This window comes from Cnephaeus nilssonii (genome assembly GCF_951640355.1).
Source record: "Cnephaeus nilssonii genome assembly, chromosome: 13".
NCBI lineage: Eukaryota > Metazoa > Chordata > Mammalia > Chiroptera > Vespertilionidae > Cnephaeus > Cnephaeus nilssonii.
The window spans coordinates 80,915,739-80,932,240 of record NC_137084.1 but is presented as its reverse complement, the minus strand read 5'-3'; the positions used below and the strand labels follow the sequence as shown (position 1 = coordinate 80,932,240).

At 58.7% G+C, this 16,502-nt stretch overlaps 1 protein-coding gene across 2 annotated transcripts in view; it reads right to left on the bottom strand.

The window, feature by feature from the left end:
- CEP164 (centrosomal protein 164) overlaps nt 1-16,502 on the bottom strand; it is an 84,252-nt gene that overhangs the window by 8,444 nt on the left and 59,306 nt on the right. For both annotated transcript variants that reach the window (XM_079789398.1, XM_079789399.1), the window contains 6 exons: nt 14,688-14,770; nt 13,053-13,193; nt 12,113-12,238; nt 7,113-7,322; nt 454-586; nt 156-347 (listed from right to left, as the gene is read on the bottom strand). In XM_079789398.1, coding sequence (XP_079645524.1) covers nt 156-347; nt 454-586; nt 7,113-7,322; nt 12,113-12,238; nt 13,053-13,193; nt 14,688-14,770 — 885 coding nt within the window. The remainder of the gene's footprint in view (nt 1-155; nt 348-453; nt 587-7,112; nt 7,323-12,112; nt 12,239-13,052; nt 13,194-14,687; nt 14,771-16,502) is intronic.

Genomic DNA, 16,502 nt, shown 5'->3' with positions numbered 1-16,502 from the left:
CCAGAGTCTGCGCCCCATCTGTGCGGACCCCACTCTCCGCCCGGCGCCCAGCTGCATGCCCAAGGCTGGCTCTCCCTCCGCACTCGGTCCCTCGCCAGGCAGCCCAGGCCGTGTGGTGCCGTGTCAGAGAGGAAGGTCCCACTCTACTTGCTCACCTCTTTCCTCTCCCCTTCCAGCTGCTCCCTCCGCTGCTGCCGGGCCTTCTCCTTTTCGGCATTCAGGGCAGCCTGCTCTCTCCTCTCCGAAGCCTCCATCTCTCCCCGGAGCCGCTCCAGCACGCGCTGGCTGCCCTGCTCCAAGCTGGCCCTCTCAGCCTCCTGCAGGGCCGCCAGCTCCTCTCTCAGCCTCTGCAGGGAAGCCTGGTGCTCCGCCCTGGGCAGACGGAAGGGAGTGGGGAAGGAGCTGAGCCCTCAGGGTGGCCCCAGGAGCTGGGCAGCTCCCGTGGGCACTCACCTGATTTGGTCCGCATCTGCCTCTGTGCTGGACTGGACCTGGGCCCCGGAGCCGGGCCAGCCTCCGGCTCTCCTCCTCTCTCATCCGAGAGCCCTCCTCCTCAGTGGCCTTCTGCAGCTGCTCCTGCAGGAGCCTGGGGAGGGAAGGCAAGGCAAGTCTGCTGAAGGTCCACGGGCTCGTCCCTCTTCCAGCCGCATCCCGGCTCTCGGCTCACAGGCCTGTGGCCTGCTGGGAAGTTTCTGAAATCTTACAGGGGCACTGACCCCAGCCTCTGGTCCTGCTGCCTCCCTACACCTCCCAGGGGAGGGGGACGGTGAACTCCCCTGCCCTTTCCTCAGCAAGCGGATCACAGGCTGCCCCTCTGCCTCAGGTTCACCCCATCTGTCCACATCTTTCTCTCTCCACCCATCGGTTCTGCTCCAGCCACTTCAGATGAGCCACCTCTGACCCCACCGCTCTCCTGGCCTCGGGGCCTTGCTCTGTGAGAAACCCCCTTCTGCCTGCCCATCCACGTTCACCATTCAGTGCCAAGCCCCGCCCTCTCAGAGAAGTCTTTCTGACACCACCCCCCAATTCACCAATCGACCCCATCAGTTCCATCCCGGCCGCTCCACACTGCCCGTAAGTAATCATCTGCACGTCTGCTTTTCTTTCAAGTTTGGGAGCTTCTCCAGAAAAGAACCTCGTCTCAAAATGCGCTCTATCCCAGGTACTGCGCACAGGACCGGCAGCAGGCAGGTGCTCCGTGCTGTCTGACTTCGAACAGTGTCACCTAGCCCCAAACACAGGGCGGCCCGTGAGTCACTTTCCCATTTAAGATTTTAATAACGTTCTTGGCACTCTTTTTTTTTTTTTAATTTTTGTTTCAGATTCTGAAAACTTGTTCCCTGGAAATTAATTATGGGAAAATTATGATGGAACAACGCATAAAAATCCCTGAATTTCATTTTGAAATCAGCCCTCCATGACTAACACAGAGAGCACACATGCGCTTTCCGTGTTGGGTCCACCCACTGACCCAGCCGTGCGTCCCAGGCAGCTTTTGGTGATGGAGGAGACCGTGCTCAGCTCACACACAGAGGAACACTGAGGGCGCTGGGGGAGCAGGGCTGAGCGTGTGTAGGGCGCTGGGGGAGCAGGGCTGAGCGTGTGCAGGGCGCTGGGGGAGAGCAGGGCTGAGCGTGTGCAGGGCACTGGGGGAGAGCAGGGCTGAGCGTGTGCAGGGCGCTGGGGGAGCAGGGCGCTGGGAGAGAGCAGGGCTGAGTGTGTGCAGGGCGCTGGGGGAGCAGGGCTGAGCGTGTGCAGGGCCCTGGGGGAGAGCAGGGCTGAGCGTGTGTAGGGCGCTGGAGGAGAGCAGGGCTGAGCGTGTGTAGGGCGCTGGGGGAGCAGGGCTGAGCGTGTGCAGGGCCCTGGGGGAGAGCAGGGCTGAGCGTGTGTAGGGCGCTGGGGGAGCAGGGCTGAGCGTGTGCAGGGCGCTGGGAGAGAGCAGGGCTGAGCGTGTGCAGGGCGCTGGGAGAGAGCAGAGCTGAGCGTGTGTAGGGCGCTGGGGGAGCAGGGCTGAGCGTGTGCAGGGCGCTGGGGGAGCAGGGCTGAGCGTGTGCAGGGCGCTGGGGGAGCAGGGCTGAGTGTGTAGGGCGCTGGGGGAGCAGGGCTGAGCGTGTGCAGGGCGCTGGGGGAGCAGGGCTGAGCATGTGCAGGGCGCTGGGGGAGCAGGGCTGAGCGAGTGCAGGGCGCTGGGGGAGCAGGGCTGAGCGTGTGCAGGGCGCTGGGGGAGAGCAGGACTGAGCGTGTGCAGGGCGCTGGGGGAGCAGGGCTGAGCGTGTGCAGGGCGCTGGGGGAGCAGGGCTGAGCGTGTGCAGGGCGCTGGGGGAGCAGGGCTGAGCGAGTGCAGGGCGCTGGGGGAGCAGGGCTGAGCGTGTGCAGGGCGCTGGGGGAGCAGGGCTGAGCATGTGCAGGGCGCTGGGGGAGCAGGGCTGAGCGAGTGCAGGGCGCTGGGGGAGCAGGGCTGAGCGTGTGCAGGGCGCTGGGGGAGCAGGGCTGAGTGTGTAGGGCGCAGGGGGAGGGCAGGGCGATGGGGAGAAGCAGGGCTGACTAGGGCACAGACTTACACACGGACCCACATAGGTGCACTGGTACATGAACTCACACCCAGGACTGCCCAGCAGCTTAGGGACATGTTAACAGCCATCATGGAAAATGCCACGGAAAGATCCTGTGCTTGTGAAGTGGAAAATGAAGGACATTTATGTGACATAATTTTTCATACATACTTTTAAAAATTCCCATTTTCTGTACTTTGTATTGTAAAAAATAGAAAACATTAAAAAACAAAAAAATTAATTCCATTTTTAAATGGTAAAGCGACTCAGGGGCCACCCTGTATAAGCAAGCTCTGGGGGTCTATGAGGGTATCCTCTGGACAGACCGGCCACAGGAACCACGTTGCCCCAAGCAGACATCCCGCTGCCAGCACCAACGGCCCCCGGCCCCCAGGCCCCCCGCCCCCAAACCCCAGGCCCCCAGGCCCCCTAACCCCAGGCCCCCCGCCCCTAGACCCCAGGCCCCTAGGCCCCCCGCCCCCAGGCCCCCCGCCCCCAGACCCCAGGCCCCCAGGCCCCCAGACCCCAGGCCCCCCGCCCCCAGGTCCCTAGGCCCCCTGCCCCCAGGCCCCCCGCCCCCAGACCCCAGGCCCCTAGGCCCCCCCGCCCCCAGGCCCCCCGCCCCCAGGCCCCCCGCCCCCAGACCAGGGCCGGGAGCTCGCGCAGGGAGTCCACAACCGAGGAACACGACTCCGGAGACGCCGTCTTTGAGAAGTTCGCTAATGAATTCCAAAGCCAAAGAAGACGGAGGGCGCTTTCTATCTCAGGTCATCAGCCCGTGCCCTCCTCCAGGGGACAGAACGTGAGTCCGTGACAACCTGCCTGGCCTGTGGTGACTGCCGTGCAGGCTCCACAGAATGGGAGGCTCCGGAGGTGCGGCCCTGCCCCTCACAACTCAGCTCGGCCTCCTCCTGCCTGCTCACTGCTCACGGGAGACGCTGCCACAGAACGCCACGGGCGGGAGCGCAGCGAGGGAGTCCGTCACGACCGCTGCCCAGGCTGTGTGCCCACGGGGCCTGGGATGTCAGGGGACACGCTGCCAAGCAGACGATGGTCTGACCACGACGCTGCACGCCCGATACTGATACAAAATGCCACTGAATGTAAACTGTAATTGAAATTACTTTAAATTTTAAAAAGATTAAGAAATATTTGCTCTAAGGTCAGTGTGGCTTCCAGAAATTTCTACCCAGTGCAAGTTTCCCAGAGGGAGCGCCCCTCGGGAGGGCTCCCGTGTACACAGAAGCAGGGGCCTCGTGATGAGCGATTTCAAAGACAGCCGGGCCAGGCGCTGCCCACAGAGACCTCACTCCGTCAAGACTGCAGCGCCGGGCTGATCTCAACTGAAGACAAAAGGACAGCTAGCCTTTACCGAGCGCTCCGGGTGCAGGCCGAGGCGGACACCGGCCATCTGTCTTCCCCACGACCTGAGGGAAGGCACAGTCTGCTGGGCTCAGGGAGGGGCAGGAGAGGAGGGGCCTGGGGGCAGGCAGGGACGCACCCCCCCCCCCCCCTGCTCTTCCTGGCTCGGCCTCTCCAGGTGAGCTGAGCGCTGTTGGGCTCCATTCCCAGCTGGGTGGGAGAGGAGGGTGCTCTGGGGGTCTGTGCCGTGGGCTGCTCCCGGGCAGGGGACCCAGGGGCGGGGTGTACGGATGGGCCCTGGGTCAGTGGATCCGGTGTTGGCTAATAAGAGAGACGGTCCCCGCCCTCTGGATAGTCAGGGACTGGTTTGCTTAACTTCTCTCAATAAAGTGTGACCGTTCTTTAGACACACTTCGTTATCTCTGACAAAAAATAAGTCTCTATCACTTTGGATGTTCTGTCCGAGAGAGTAAGATTTCGTTAAATTGCCAAGTACGTGAATTATATTAACCTCTTTCTATTGCACCTCTCCCATCCTGGGACTGTGACAGACTGCTTATCACCTCCTCAGCAGTCATTCTCCCACTTTCCTTACTAACGGGACCCTAGTTTATTCTATCAGGTAAAGAGGCCGAGCTAAAGGACTACATTTCCCGGTCTCCTTTGCAACCAGGGGTTACCAATGAGATTTAGGTGGGAATTACTGGATAAGGTTTCCGGGAAAACTCCATGAATGGGACTGAAGGAAAGAGAAGGTACCCTCCTTATACTCTCCCGTCCTTCCTGCCTGGAGCACAGACGTGATGGCTGGAGAGCCAGCAGCTATGCTGGACTGAGAAGAGACCCTGAGAGTAAAGCCAGCACTAAAGCGGCAGAGATGAAAGAAGACAGGGACCCGGGACGCCCCTGTGCCAGCCCAGGGCAGCCTTTTCTCACAAACATCACCTCTAGCTTGTTCATACTTATACGGTCAAACCTCGTTTCTCAAACGTCTCCCACCTCCAACACTTCAGTTCTCAGTCAAGACAAAAAATATCTCAGTTGTCAACCAAAAACTTCAGTTTTTGACCTGACAACCCTTTCATGCTGATACCTCCGCCTGACAACAAAGCAAAGGAGAGAATGCTTTTGTTGCTGGCTGATTAGCACAATTTTAAAACTTAAAGAGGCCATCAAGAGTGCGAATGTTGCCTGGCCAGCGTGGCTCAGTGGTTCAGCTTTGACCTATGAACCAGAAGGTCATAGCTCAAGTCTAGTCAAGGCACATGCCTGGTTGTGGGCTCGATCCCTAGTGTGGGGTATGCAGAAGGCAGCCCATCAATGATTCTCTGCATCATTGATGTTTCTATCTATCTTTTTTTTTTTTTTTTTTTTTTTTTTTTACAGAGAGGAAGGGAGAGAGATAGAGAGTCAGAAACATCGATGTGAGAGAAACATCGATCAACTGCCTCCTGCACAGATGTGCCCACAACCAAGGTACATGCCCTTGACCGGAATCGAACCCAGGACCTTTCAGTCCGCAGGCCGACGCTCTATCCACTGAGCCAAACCGGTTTCGGCTGTTTCTATCTATCTTGCCCTTCTTCTCTGAAATCAATAAAAATACATTTTTTTTTAAAAAAGAGTGTTAATATTGCTAAGGGTGTGAAAGTGCTCACAAAACAGCAATCACAGGCAATTGAAGCGATAGAAAAGCTGTTGATGATTTGGATAAAGGAAAAGCATTGAGCCTGTGATAGCATTTCGAAGACAGTGACAGATGAAAAATTCATTTAAGGCTAGTAGGGGGTGGTTCGATGAATTTAAGAAGTGTTTTATTTATAGACTAGAGGCCCAGTGCATGAAATCGTGTGTGGGGGGGGGGGGGCGGTGTTCATCAGCCCAGCCTGCACCCTCTCCAATCTGGGATGCCTCAGGGGGTGTCTGACTGCCAGTTTAGGCCTAAACTGGCAGTCAGACATCGCTCTCACAATCCGGAACCACTGGCTCCTAACTGCTCACCTTCCTGCCTGCCTGCCTGATCACCTCTAACCGCCTCTGCCTGCCAGCCTGATCGCCCCTAACTGCCCTCCCCTGCCGGCCTGATTGCCCCTAAATGCCTCTTCGGCCGCTGCCACCACAGCTTTGTCTGAAAGGACGTCCGGAAGATGTCCGGTCTAATTAGCATATCACCCTTTTATTAGTATAGATTAAACAGTACATTAGACATGTACTATGCATAAGAGAGGTGAAAACAGGGAATCATTTGGGGGTCTGGTACAGGTTACTTCCATTTACATTATTTCTAATGGGAGGATTCTGTTTTCGAACAAATTGCTTCTCAAACAGCTTTCTTGAACGAGGTTCCACTGTACACACACACAATCACACACACACAGGCCTGGCCAGGCTTAAGGGTCTTATTTGTCTAGGGCCTCCCAGCCAGCTACGCAAAGAGCAGGAACCCAAACAGAAACGTGTGGGCCCTGGGCAAGAGCTTTCCCACTGCAGCACGAGGCCCCACCACACCAGGTCCCGGCAGGCCCCGACTCCCCAGGAAGAGAACCTGCAGGAAGTAAGACCATGGGCTTCAGAGATTAGCCTCTGGCTACTAGGAAGAGGCTCTGCTGTGTCTCAGCTTCCAGACCTGGGACAGGGGACTTCACCTACAGGTGCCTCCATTTCTTTGTCTGCATTCCACATTCTATAAAACGGGGTTGATAATAACACCTCGTAAGAGCCGTTCGAAAGGCTAACAAAGTCACAGATATAAAGCACATGGAGCCCGGCCAGCGTGGCTCAGTGGTTGACCATCAACCTATGAACCAGGTCATGGTTTGATTCCCTGTCAGGGCACATGCCTGGGTTGTGGGCTCCATCACAGTAGGGGGCGTGCAGGAGGCAGCCGATCAGAGATTCTCCCTCATCATTGATGTTTCTATCTCTCTTCCCCCTCCCTTCCTCTCTGAAATTAATACAATATATATGTATATTAAAAAACAAAATAAAAATAAAGCACATGGTTCAGTGCAGTCTCTCAAAAGATGCCAGCTACTCCCATTACGACCACGCCTCCCAACTCCCCACCAAAGACGGGGGTCAGGCGCCCTGGCTCTGTAGCCCATTCCTCCACACAGGCCGGCGAGGAGAGGCCACAGGCACCCAGTGGTCCCCAGGAGGGAGACCCTGCAGCTTGTCTGGGGAGGGGGGTCCCCGCACCTCAGAGACTCCTCTTTCCGCTGTCGAAGCTGGAGCGCCTCCTCCTCCTCCTCCTGCTGCAGCCTCTGCCGCAGCTGCTGCACCTTCTCCCGCTTCAGTTCCAGGAGCCGCCTCTGCTCTTGCTCCAGTTCCTGAGCCACTGCCTCCTCCATGGCCTTCCGGGCGGCCTCTGGGACCTGCTCTGGGGCAGCCACGAGCTCTGGAGATTGCCTACCAAGGGGAGGGAACAGGAGTTCACAGTGTTAATACCGCCGCCCTTCGGCACCAGGTTTATAGAGCTACGGGCCATCACAGACCCTCAAGGAGGGCCCTCCATCAGGAATCACACATGCAATTCGGGTCCCCCAGGCGGGCAGAAGGCTATGCACGCCCTCAGAGATGCAGGCAGCATCCGTTCTGCAAGACAAGCCCCACCGTGGTTGGCTACGGCAGAGCAGGCCCTGCAGACCCGGGCCCACGGCGGAGATGAGGCTCCCACGCTGGCAGCAGAGGAGAAATGGACGCGCTGGCCCTGACGATTCCTCCCACGGGGCTCAGGCCCGCTCTGCCCTCCACGGGGTTGGGCCTGCTGCTCAAGGCTCCTGCCAACCGTTTGGAAGTCCCCATGGCGGCTCTTTACCTCCCACACTGCACAGAGGCCAACGCACAGGAGCCAGGGGACGCAGCAGCAGCCCTCCCAGCCGAGACCCAGAACAGTCCACAGAGGCCCAGGGACAGGAAACCGCACCCCCACTGCCCAGTGAGCCAGCAGGGGCCACCCCTAAGCCAGAGACAGAAGCAGGAGCACAACAGACGCCAGGCTCCAGAGCTCCACACGAGGCCACACGGTCATCCACTGAGAGGAATCCATGTTTAAAAGTAGATCCGAGTCCTGGCTGGTGTGCTCAGTGGTTAGTGTCAGCCGCACACCAAAAGGGTCTTGGGATCGATTTCAATCAAGGGCATGTACCTCGGTTGCAGGCTCGATCCCTGGCCCTGGTTGGGGCTCATGAAGGAGGCAACCAATCGATGTGTCTCTCACATCGATGTTTCTCTCTCTCCCCCTTCCTTCCACTCTCTCTAAAAAAAACCAACAACAACAACAAAAAAAAAAAAACAATGTAAAAACATCCTCAGGTGAGGAGTAACAACGACAAAGAGTAGAAGAAACTCAGAGCTGACCCGGTGCATATGGTGGGTGGTAGGAAAGGCGAAGGCTATCGGTTACAAAGATGCCTATCGATTAACAAGGTTGCTTGTTGCTTGTACTCTGGTTCTGAAAGAAATGCCCAAAGAGAAACCCCAAGAACATTTAGAACAATGAAAGCACAAGCGAGATAAAGTGTTTCGCCTCCCAGAGCCGTTTTCCTAAAAGCCAGCATGTGTTTGCATCCCCAGGTCCCTAAATCTTTCGTTAGAAATTGCTCTTGCCACCCGACCACCACCTCCTCCCACAGTGCTCGGGCCTGGCAGGGCCCCCCCACCCACCGTCAACCTCAGCAGCATGTGGCTGGGTCCAAACCCAGGAGCAGGGAGCCACTCCCGGCTGGGGTCACAGAAGCCCCTCCTCCCTCCAGCTCTAGCCCTGCAGCGGATGGAGGGCGGCCGCGGGCGTGGTTAGGATGGCAGCTGACAACAGGCCTTTGGAACAATTCCCGCTCGGCCATGAGACTATGGAGAGAAGGCAGGCACGACATCTGAAATACCATTAAAACCTTTCCTTCCTCCATTCCTAAAATTATAACTCAGACCAAAACGGGTCCTGAGCTTTGTCTTTAATTCTCTTCTGCTGCCAGCTCCACCCCCCTCCTCCCAATGCCAGCTTCCTCCAGGCCCCACAGCCCAGCAATGCAGATGTAAGAGCATCTGCCCTTTTAAGAGCCTCCCCCAGCTCTCCGCCTCATCAACCCTCCAACTCATTTCCAGCCTTGGCTGCAAACACTGTTTTCCCTGAGATGGCTCCTTTACTGTGTCTCCCTTGGGCTGTGTAGCTATGTGGAACCCCAGGGACAGATGCTGCGGGAAGATGAGGCGTCCGACGGCACGGCAGCCTGAGCCCAGCCGCACGCACCAGTGAGCTGGCTCACACGCCTGGCGAGCGGGCACACCGGCCTACTTCTTAGTGCGCCTCTTCCCTGCGTCCCTGCTCTAAGATGTGCCGTCCTAAACTCCCTCAGGTCCAAGGCAGGCAGCACTGGCCCACAGGCAGACCCCCGCGGCGACTGGGGGTGAAGCCTGAGAGGGAGAGGAGGTCTGCTTTCTAGGCCGCCCGCGGGCACCAGCCCCAGCGGTCCCTGCAGCACGGTCACGGCAGGCCGGCGGGAACGAGAGGAGGAGGGAGGGTGGCAGGAAGAGGCGGAGGGAGACACGGCACCCAGACCCTCTGGCACGGCCGTGCACCACTGACACTGGGGTTGCAACCAGAGACCCGTGTCCCCACACGCCACCCCATGGTTCACCTCACGGAAGATGTGGGCGTGGCAAAGGGAAGAAAGTCCCCGGCTCCCAGACCCGGGCCTGGCATGAAGCGTGCCTGGCGGTGGCTGCTTGCGAGCCCAGCCCAGGCTCGCTGCCCTGCCCTTTGCTCCTAGCCCCTGACTCAGCGTGACATCTGCGAACGGCGGCAGGCTGTTACCCCCGGCTCCTCGGCTTCTGCGCTGACGATGTGCTGACATTCTCACAGAGCTTGCTGATGCAGAGGCTGCCCCTCCCAGGACTAGCCAACTCTTCAGACAGTCCTGCGTCCACACCCAGCCCCTCCTTATCGCACACCACGGGGCCATCTCCCTGCCCTAAACCACCCAGAGACCACCCATAACCCCGAGTCCACAACATTATTCAAACCACCCAATGCCACACTTCAGGGACCTACCCTGCCTCCTCCACTCCTTCCCACGAACACCCCAATGAAGGTTCTGGACCAGGCCCTCCCTTCTCACCTCTCCTGCCTCCTGACCAGCCCGGTCCTCCCCCCGCGGCCCTGGGCGGCGTGGCATGCCCTCTTCTCTGGAAATGTTAGTAACAGGGTCCTCTTTCGGAGCCATTGGCCTCTCCATGATGCCAGTCACCTCCGTATATTAAATTCCGCAGGTTCGAACGAGGCACAGAGCTGCTCCCCACAACACCGAGAAAACCACCCCATTCCTAACATGAAGTGGCTGCCCCTCCCAGGACTAGCCAACTCTTACAGAGAGTCCTCGGGGAGTAAGGACAAGGGAGTGCGGGGCCTGGGAAGACGCAGAGGACCGAAGGCGCGTCCCAAGGGCCCTGCGTGCACTGCTCAGGGCAAGTGTCCCCGAGGCCCCAGCAGGGCAGCATCGCTGGGACGGGGAGAAACGCAAGGTGCCCTGGCTGCCCTCACTGCCCAGCCTCTCTCCCAGAGGTGCTGGGGACCACCCTCTGACCTCTGACCTCTGCCCAGAGGGCCCCTTCTCTGAACCACTCGCCTCTGTCCTCATAGAAAGCACCCTGACCCAGCCCTAGCTGGTTTGACTCACTGGATAGAGCGTCGGCCTGCGGACTAAAGGGTCCCAGGTTCGATTCCGGCCGAGGGCATGTACCTTGGTTGCAGTGGGGGGGTGCAGGAGGCAGCTGATCAATGCTTCTCTCTCATCAATGTTTCTAACTCTCTATCCCTCTCCCTTCCTCTCTGTAAAAAATCAATAAAAATTTATTTAAAAAAAATAAAATAAAGCAAGCACCCTGACCCGGCTGTCCACAGCCACCGAGGAGGCCTGAGAAGGCCACGTCACCCCTCGGGGCAGAGCTGTTGCTGCCGGCTGGTCAGCACCTGAGCACAGGCCCCTCAGTACCTCGCTCCTGCAGCGCGGAGTCTGCCTCGCCAGCCCCCAGGGCACTGTCAGCGAGCCATGGCGGATGGACAGTCTCTGCTCAGCCCGAGGGCGAGGATGCTTCCGAACCACTCAGGCCACAGGCAGGCACAGCTGGTGGCCTGGTCACCTTGTCGAGAACAGCAGAGGCCCCACGAACCTGATGTCCCAGTGACTGGAATCTAGTTCTAAGTCTGCAACTAACTAGCCATGTGCCCTTGGGCAAGCCCTTTACCTCCCTGAGCCTCAGTTTCCCCATCTGTAAAAGGGGTGGGAGAGGGGAAGGTGAACTGGGCAGGGAAACGCTACATGATGTCTAAGCTGTGGTGAGCTTCAAACCCAGACACAAAGAGCCTCTGTGTACCATCCAATCCACTCACATGCAGGTGGAGACCTGGAAAGCCGGGTCTGCGGGCAGAAGCCAGGATGGGGCGGCCAGGGGGGTGGGGGGGGGAGGGGCGGGGGGCACGAGGAAAGGCTCTCGGGAACAGGATGCTCCCCGTGTGATCCGGGGGTGGGTCCATGGTGTGTACACATGTAAACATTCATTGACTTGTACAACTCGGATTTGTGTACTTCCATGTATATAAATAGCTCCAAAGAACTTCTGTCTGCTTTTTGTCGAAGCGGGCATTTTTCTCCAGTTACAGAGGAAAGAGAAAACAGTGGGAGGGGAGGCGGGCTGGAGAGGGTCAATGGGGGGAAAGAGGGACCATGTGTAATACTTTCAACAATAAAAAAAAATTTAAAAAAAGAATTTAAAAAATAAAAAGGAAATAGTGCTTGGTAAAGGGGAGAACATGACTTACCAGGTTTCTGCTAATGACTCAGGAGGTACCCCCTCCCTTGCACCCTTGCTCCCCAGGTCCTGACAAGGGGAACCCTGAGGACAGTGATGGCTCCTTGGGGTCTCAAGGCTGCTCACAGAACCAAGAGTACACTCCCCCCCACACACACCACCTCTGGGGGGATTGGAGCATCTTTCCCCACCACCCAAGAGTGGGTGGAAACAGCCCTGGCTGGTCTGGCTCAGTGGTTAGAGTGTCAGCCCGTGGAACAAAGGGTTCCGGGTTCGATTCCTGGACAAGGGCACATTCGGTTGTGTGTTTGTCCTCGGGTGAGGATTAAAAAAAAAAAAAAAAGTGGATGGGATCTACAGCTACCCACACAAGATGGAGGACAGGCCCTTACCCCTCCGGAGAGATGGGCAGGGTGGGGCCGGCCACCGCCTCCTCCTCGGGCTCCTCGGGCTCCTCGGCCTGGGAGCACGGCGCCTCGCCACTCTTGCAGGTGGCAGGTGGACTTGGGGTTTCATCCCTTGATGGCAATAAAGAAGCAAATGTGTTACAGCCAGCAGAAATGCAGGGGCTCCAGTGGCACCCCATTCGGGGTCAGAGAGCTGTGATGGGGACAGGGAGGCAGCCCCAACAGTTCCCCTTCCTCAGGTCTTACCGCTCCCTCTGCTCTCCCTGCCTCTTCCCGAGCCGTTTAAATGAAGAGCAGATCGCCCCTCCCACGTGGGAGGCAGAATGCTTACTGGACCCAGGAAGCTCTGCCTACAGCAGGTGCCCCAGAGATGCTGGCAACCGAGCACGGATGCTGCTCAACTTCCCCAGGGACCACTGCACAGGGTGAGCCCTGAGGCCAGCGTCTCCCCTTGCAGACAGCACCAGCGCCGGGGTCTGGACCTCGGCTGGCCGCAGGGAAGCCTGGGGTAGGACACCTCCCTCGCCTGGCACACTACGGGGCCCCACAAGGGTGCTACCCACCAGAGGTGGGATGGCCACTGGGTGGGAGGGGCTGCTGGGCGGAGACTAGGAGAAAGGGCCCCTGGGCAGGCCCCGCACAGCCCCGTAACAGGTAACGGCAGTCTCTGCCCAGCCCTGGTGGGGAGGCAGCTGGGTCAGAAGAGACCTGCCTCATTCAAGAGTTCCTAAGCTCCCCTAATCAGACGAGGCACCCCAATTTCAGCTGCAGACTACTCAGAAGAGGCCAATTTCTTCACCCTCCAGCTCCAGGAGGGCCACTCGCTCCCCCACTTCTCCAGGCCTGTCACCCCAGACCCCCAGCCCCCCACACACAACTCCACCCAGGTCGGCCGCGCCCTCGCGGGAGGCACGCTCACTCTTACCTGCGTGCAGAGTGCTCCGGGGGCTCCTGGGTGCCCCGCCGCTCAGGCTGCCCATCAGGGGCCTGCAGAGGCCCTTTCACAGTGGCCTGGCTGTGCCGGGGACTCCCAAGCCGCTCCCCGTACAGAAGTGAAGGGGATACCCTGGTCAGACCAGCCAGAGAGGGGAGTCAGGAGGAGACTGGGGTGCAGTGGGGACCTACGTCCACTCCTCCTTCCACTGGACCGCAGCCTGGGCCCCAGGTTCACGGAGTGGGGAGGGGCGGAGGGCGGAGCGGCTGGAAGAGCAGGAAGGGAGACGCCTGCCGAGTGCTCCCGTCGGGACTGGACCAGGCCCTGTGCTGCACGTGCCGCCCAGGAGCAGAGCGGCACGCACCCTTGGGCGCAGAGGCTGCATCGCTGGGCCAGGGAGGGATGGAAGGACCCAGCAGGAAATAGGAAGGAGAGGGGCAGCCAGATTCAAGTGGTCAGACTATCGGAAAGGCATGGAGCTGTAGCTTCAAGGAAGAATTCTGATGGTTTTTCAAGGTCCAAAAGCCAGAATGACTGCCCTCCCCTTCCAGGTGGCAGCCTTTGCCTTATCAGGGCTCAAGCCTGGGAAGCGGGAAGCCCCTCCCCCCCACACACAGCCACGCCTGTTCTGCTGTGCAGGGCCCTGGTCCAGCTCTGAGCTGCAGAACTGACCCTCCCGCATGACCCCCGGGCTCCCGAGGCTACTCCAGGCCACAACCAGACACACTTCAATCCCAGCAGTGACAAGTCGAGCCCCGGCCCACAGTGGTGCCACGTGCAGGTCAACCAGGCACCAGCAGCTCTTCACTCGCCTGTCTTGTGGCATCACAGGTCTGCTCTCACCACACTCACACCCACACTCACACTCACACACACACTCACACTCACACAAAGCATATACACTCACTCACACACACTCACTCACACTCACACAAAGCATATACACTCACTCTCACACACACACACACACTCACTCACACTCACACAAAGCATATACACTCTCTCTCACACAGACACACACACTCACTCACACTCACACAAAGCATATACACACACTCACACAAGCATATACACTCACTCATACACCCACTCACTCACTCACTCTCACCCACACTCACACTCACACAAAGCATATACACTCACTCATACACACACTCACTCACTCTCACCCACACTCACACTCACACAAAGCATGTACACTCACTCATACACACACTCTCTCCCTCTCTCACCCACACTCACACTCACTCACACAAGCATATACAATCACTCATTCTCTCACACACATACACTCACTCATACACACACTCACTCTCACACACACACACACACAAGCACATTCACTCACACACTCTCTCACCCACATTCACACACACACACACAAAGCATATACACTCACTCATACACACACTCACTCTCACACACACACACACACACACACTTACACAAGCATATTCTCTCTCTCTCTCTCTCTCTCTCTCTCTCTCACACACACACACACACACACACACACACACTTTGCCAGGCCATCCTGTCGGTTCCCATGCGCCTTCAGGCAGGAGCACCTGAGCCACGCGGACCAGCACACATCCCAGAGTTCCCTGCGGCGGCCTCCCCCAGCCGTACCTCTCGGAGCCGTGGGAGGGCTCGCTCTGCAGCTCCTCGTGGCTGGACTGGCTGTTGTCCTGGTCTCCTCCCGGCCTCTGGGCCTGCGGGCAGCAGCGGTGGAAAGTGCACAGTGGAGGGTCTGGATGTGGATCCCTCAACCCTCCCCGCCCGCCATGCCCGGGGAAGCCCTGAGAGTGGCTCCTTGGTGGTGAGGACCCCTCGGGATGCAGCAGAAGCGGCCTGTCTACTGTCCAGTCAAGCCCCCTAGGCTCTGGCTAAGTCCCGGCTCCCAGCTGCTCCCAGGGCCGGCCGGGCTGGCTGGGGAGGGCGAGCCAGACACCACAGCCGCTGCGCCAGAACCGAGCCGGGGCTGCGGGAAGACACACGAGAGGGAGGAAAGCCTGCCCCTGCCGCTGGACGCGTTCGCTGTCGTCGAAGAAGAGATCTGTGAACCCCACGTTCTCAGGGGCCCGGACCTCCCGTGCCAGTGACCAAGGACGCTGAGACGACACGGCTGAGGGAGCAGCAGACAGCTGCCCTCGAGAGGAAGACTCCGGGGGACGAGAGAGCTGCGCCCAGACAGGAAGACAGGAAGACAGGAAGACAGAAAGGGAGCCCAACGGGTCCACACGGCTCCCATCAGCGGGCCACGAGGCCCCTTCCATCAAAAACCCGACGGATCTCGTCGCAAAGCCTGGGCTTCGGCACATTTGGTGAAGAGAAGGACTATTCGTGGTGAGTTTGAGGATGTCCTCCAGAGGCGGGGCCACAAGAATACAGTGATGTGGTCAGCCTCGCCCCCACCCCGTGCCAGCCGCGGAGAGGAGTCAATCAGATTAGTACCTAAACCAGAGCCGGCCCCCAGAAGAGGGCCACCAGTTAGCTCCCCTGCGCCTCCCGCCCTGCCTGAGGCAGACAGACTGGCAGACAAAGGAGCAGCCACTCCTCTGGCCTCTGACGGCACAGGAGCCCTGGGCAGGAGACAGCTCACTCCCTCTTCCCCGGGGGGTTCTGGCCCTGGATCCGCAGTGCCCCCCCAACACACACCGCTCCACTGGCAGCCTGAACCCCAGCAGCTGGAGCCCGCTCTGCCATCCGGATGGGCGAGGAGGGGCAGGGCCTGAGCTCAAAGCCAGCTCCCCAAATTCCATTAAAAATAAAAAGGCTGCCCTAGCTGGCTTGGCTCAGTGGAAGGAGCCGGCGGACTGAAGGGTCCCAGGTTTGATTCCGGGGTTGCGGGCTCACTCCCCAGTGGTGGGTGTGCAGAGGCAGCCAATCAACGATTCTCTCTCATCGTTGATGTTTCTCTCTCTCTCCCTCCCCTTCCTCTCTGAGATCAATAAAAACATACATATATTTTTTAAAACAGGCTGCGGGAGTACCTCCTGGTGCCCGCAGCAACGGGGCTCCCTGCCAGGCTGCCACTCCTCCTGGCGTCAGCCGCAGACAACAGCGGGACGCAGCCCTCCTCCCGCCCCACCCACCGTCCTCCCGTCCTGTCTTCCCTCACCGGCTCAGTAAAGAGCTCCCCCTCTCATTTCTCAAGAAAAAAAATCCCACAGGCCAATCTAGCAAGCCACGATGAAGGTGGGTAACAAAGTGAGGCGGCCATCATAACACTGGAGACTGAGCTGAGCCCTGAGTCAGGAAGAACTCGCTGCAGACAGCGCCTGCTTCCTCCTCATCTCATCTCGTATTTCCGCCAGGAACCCCTGCTCCAGAAAAGGGGACGCCCGGGATGGCACCCAGAGGGCCTTCGGGAGCTTCACTTGATCCCACAAAAGGAGTCACGATCCAGGCGGAAATCCTGCGTCTCAATCGTCAGAAGGGGAG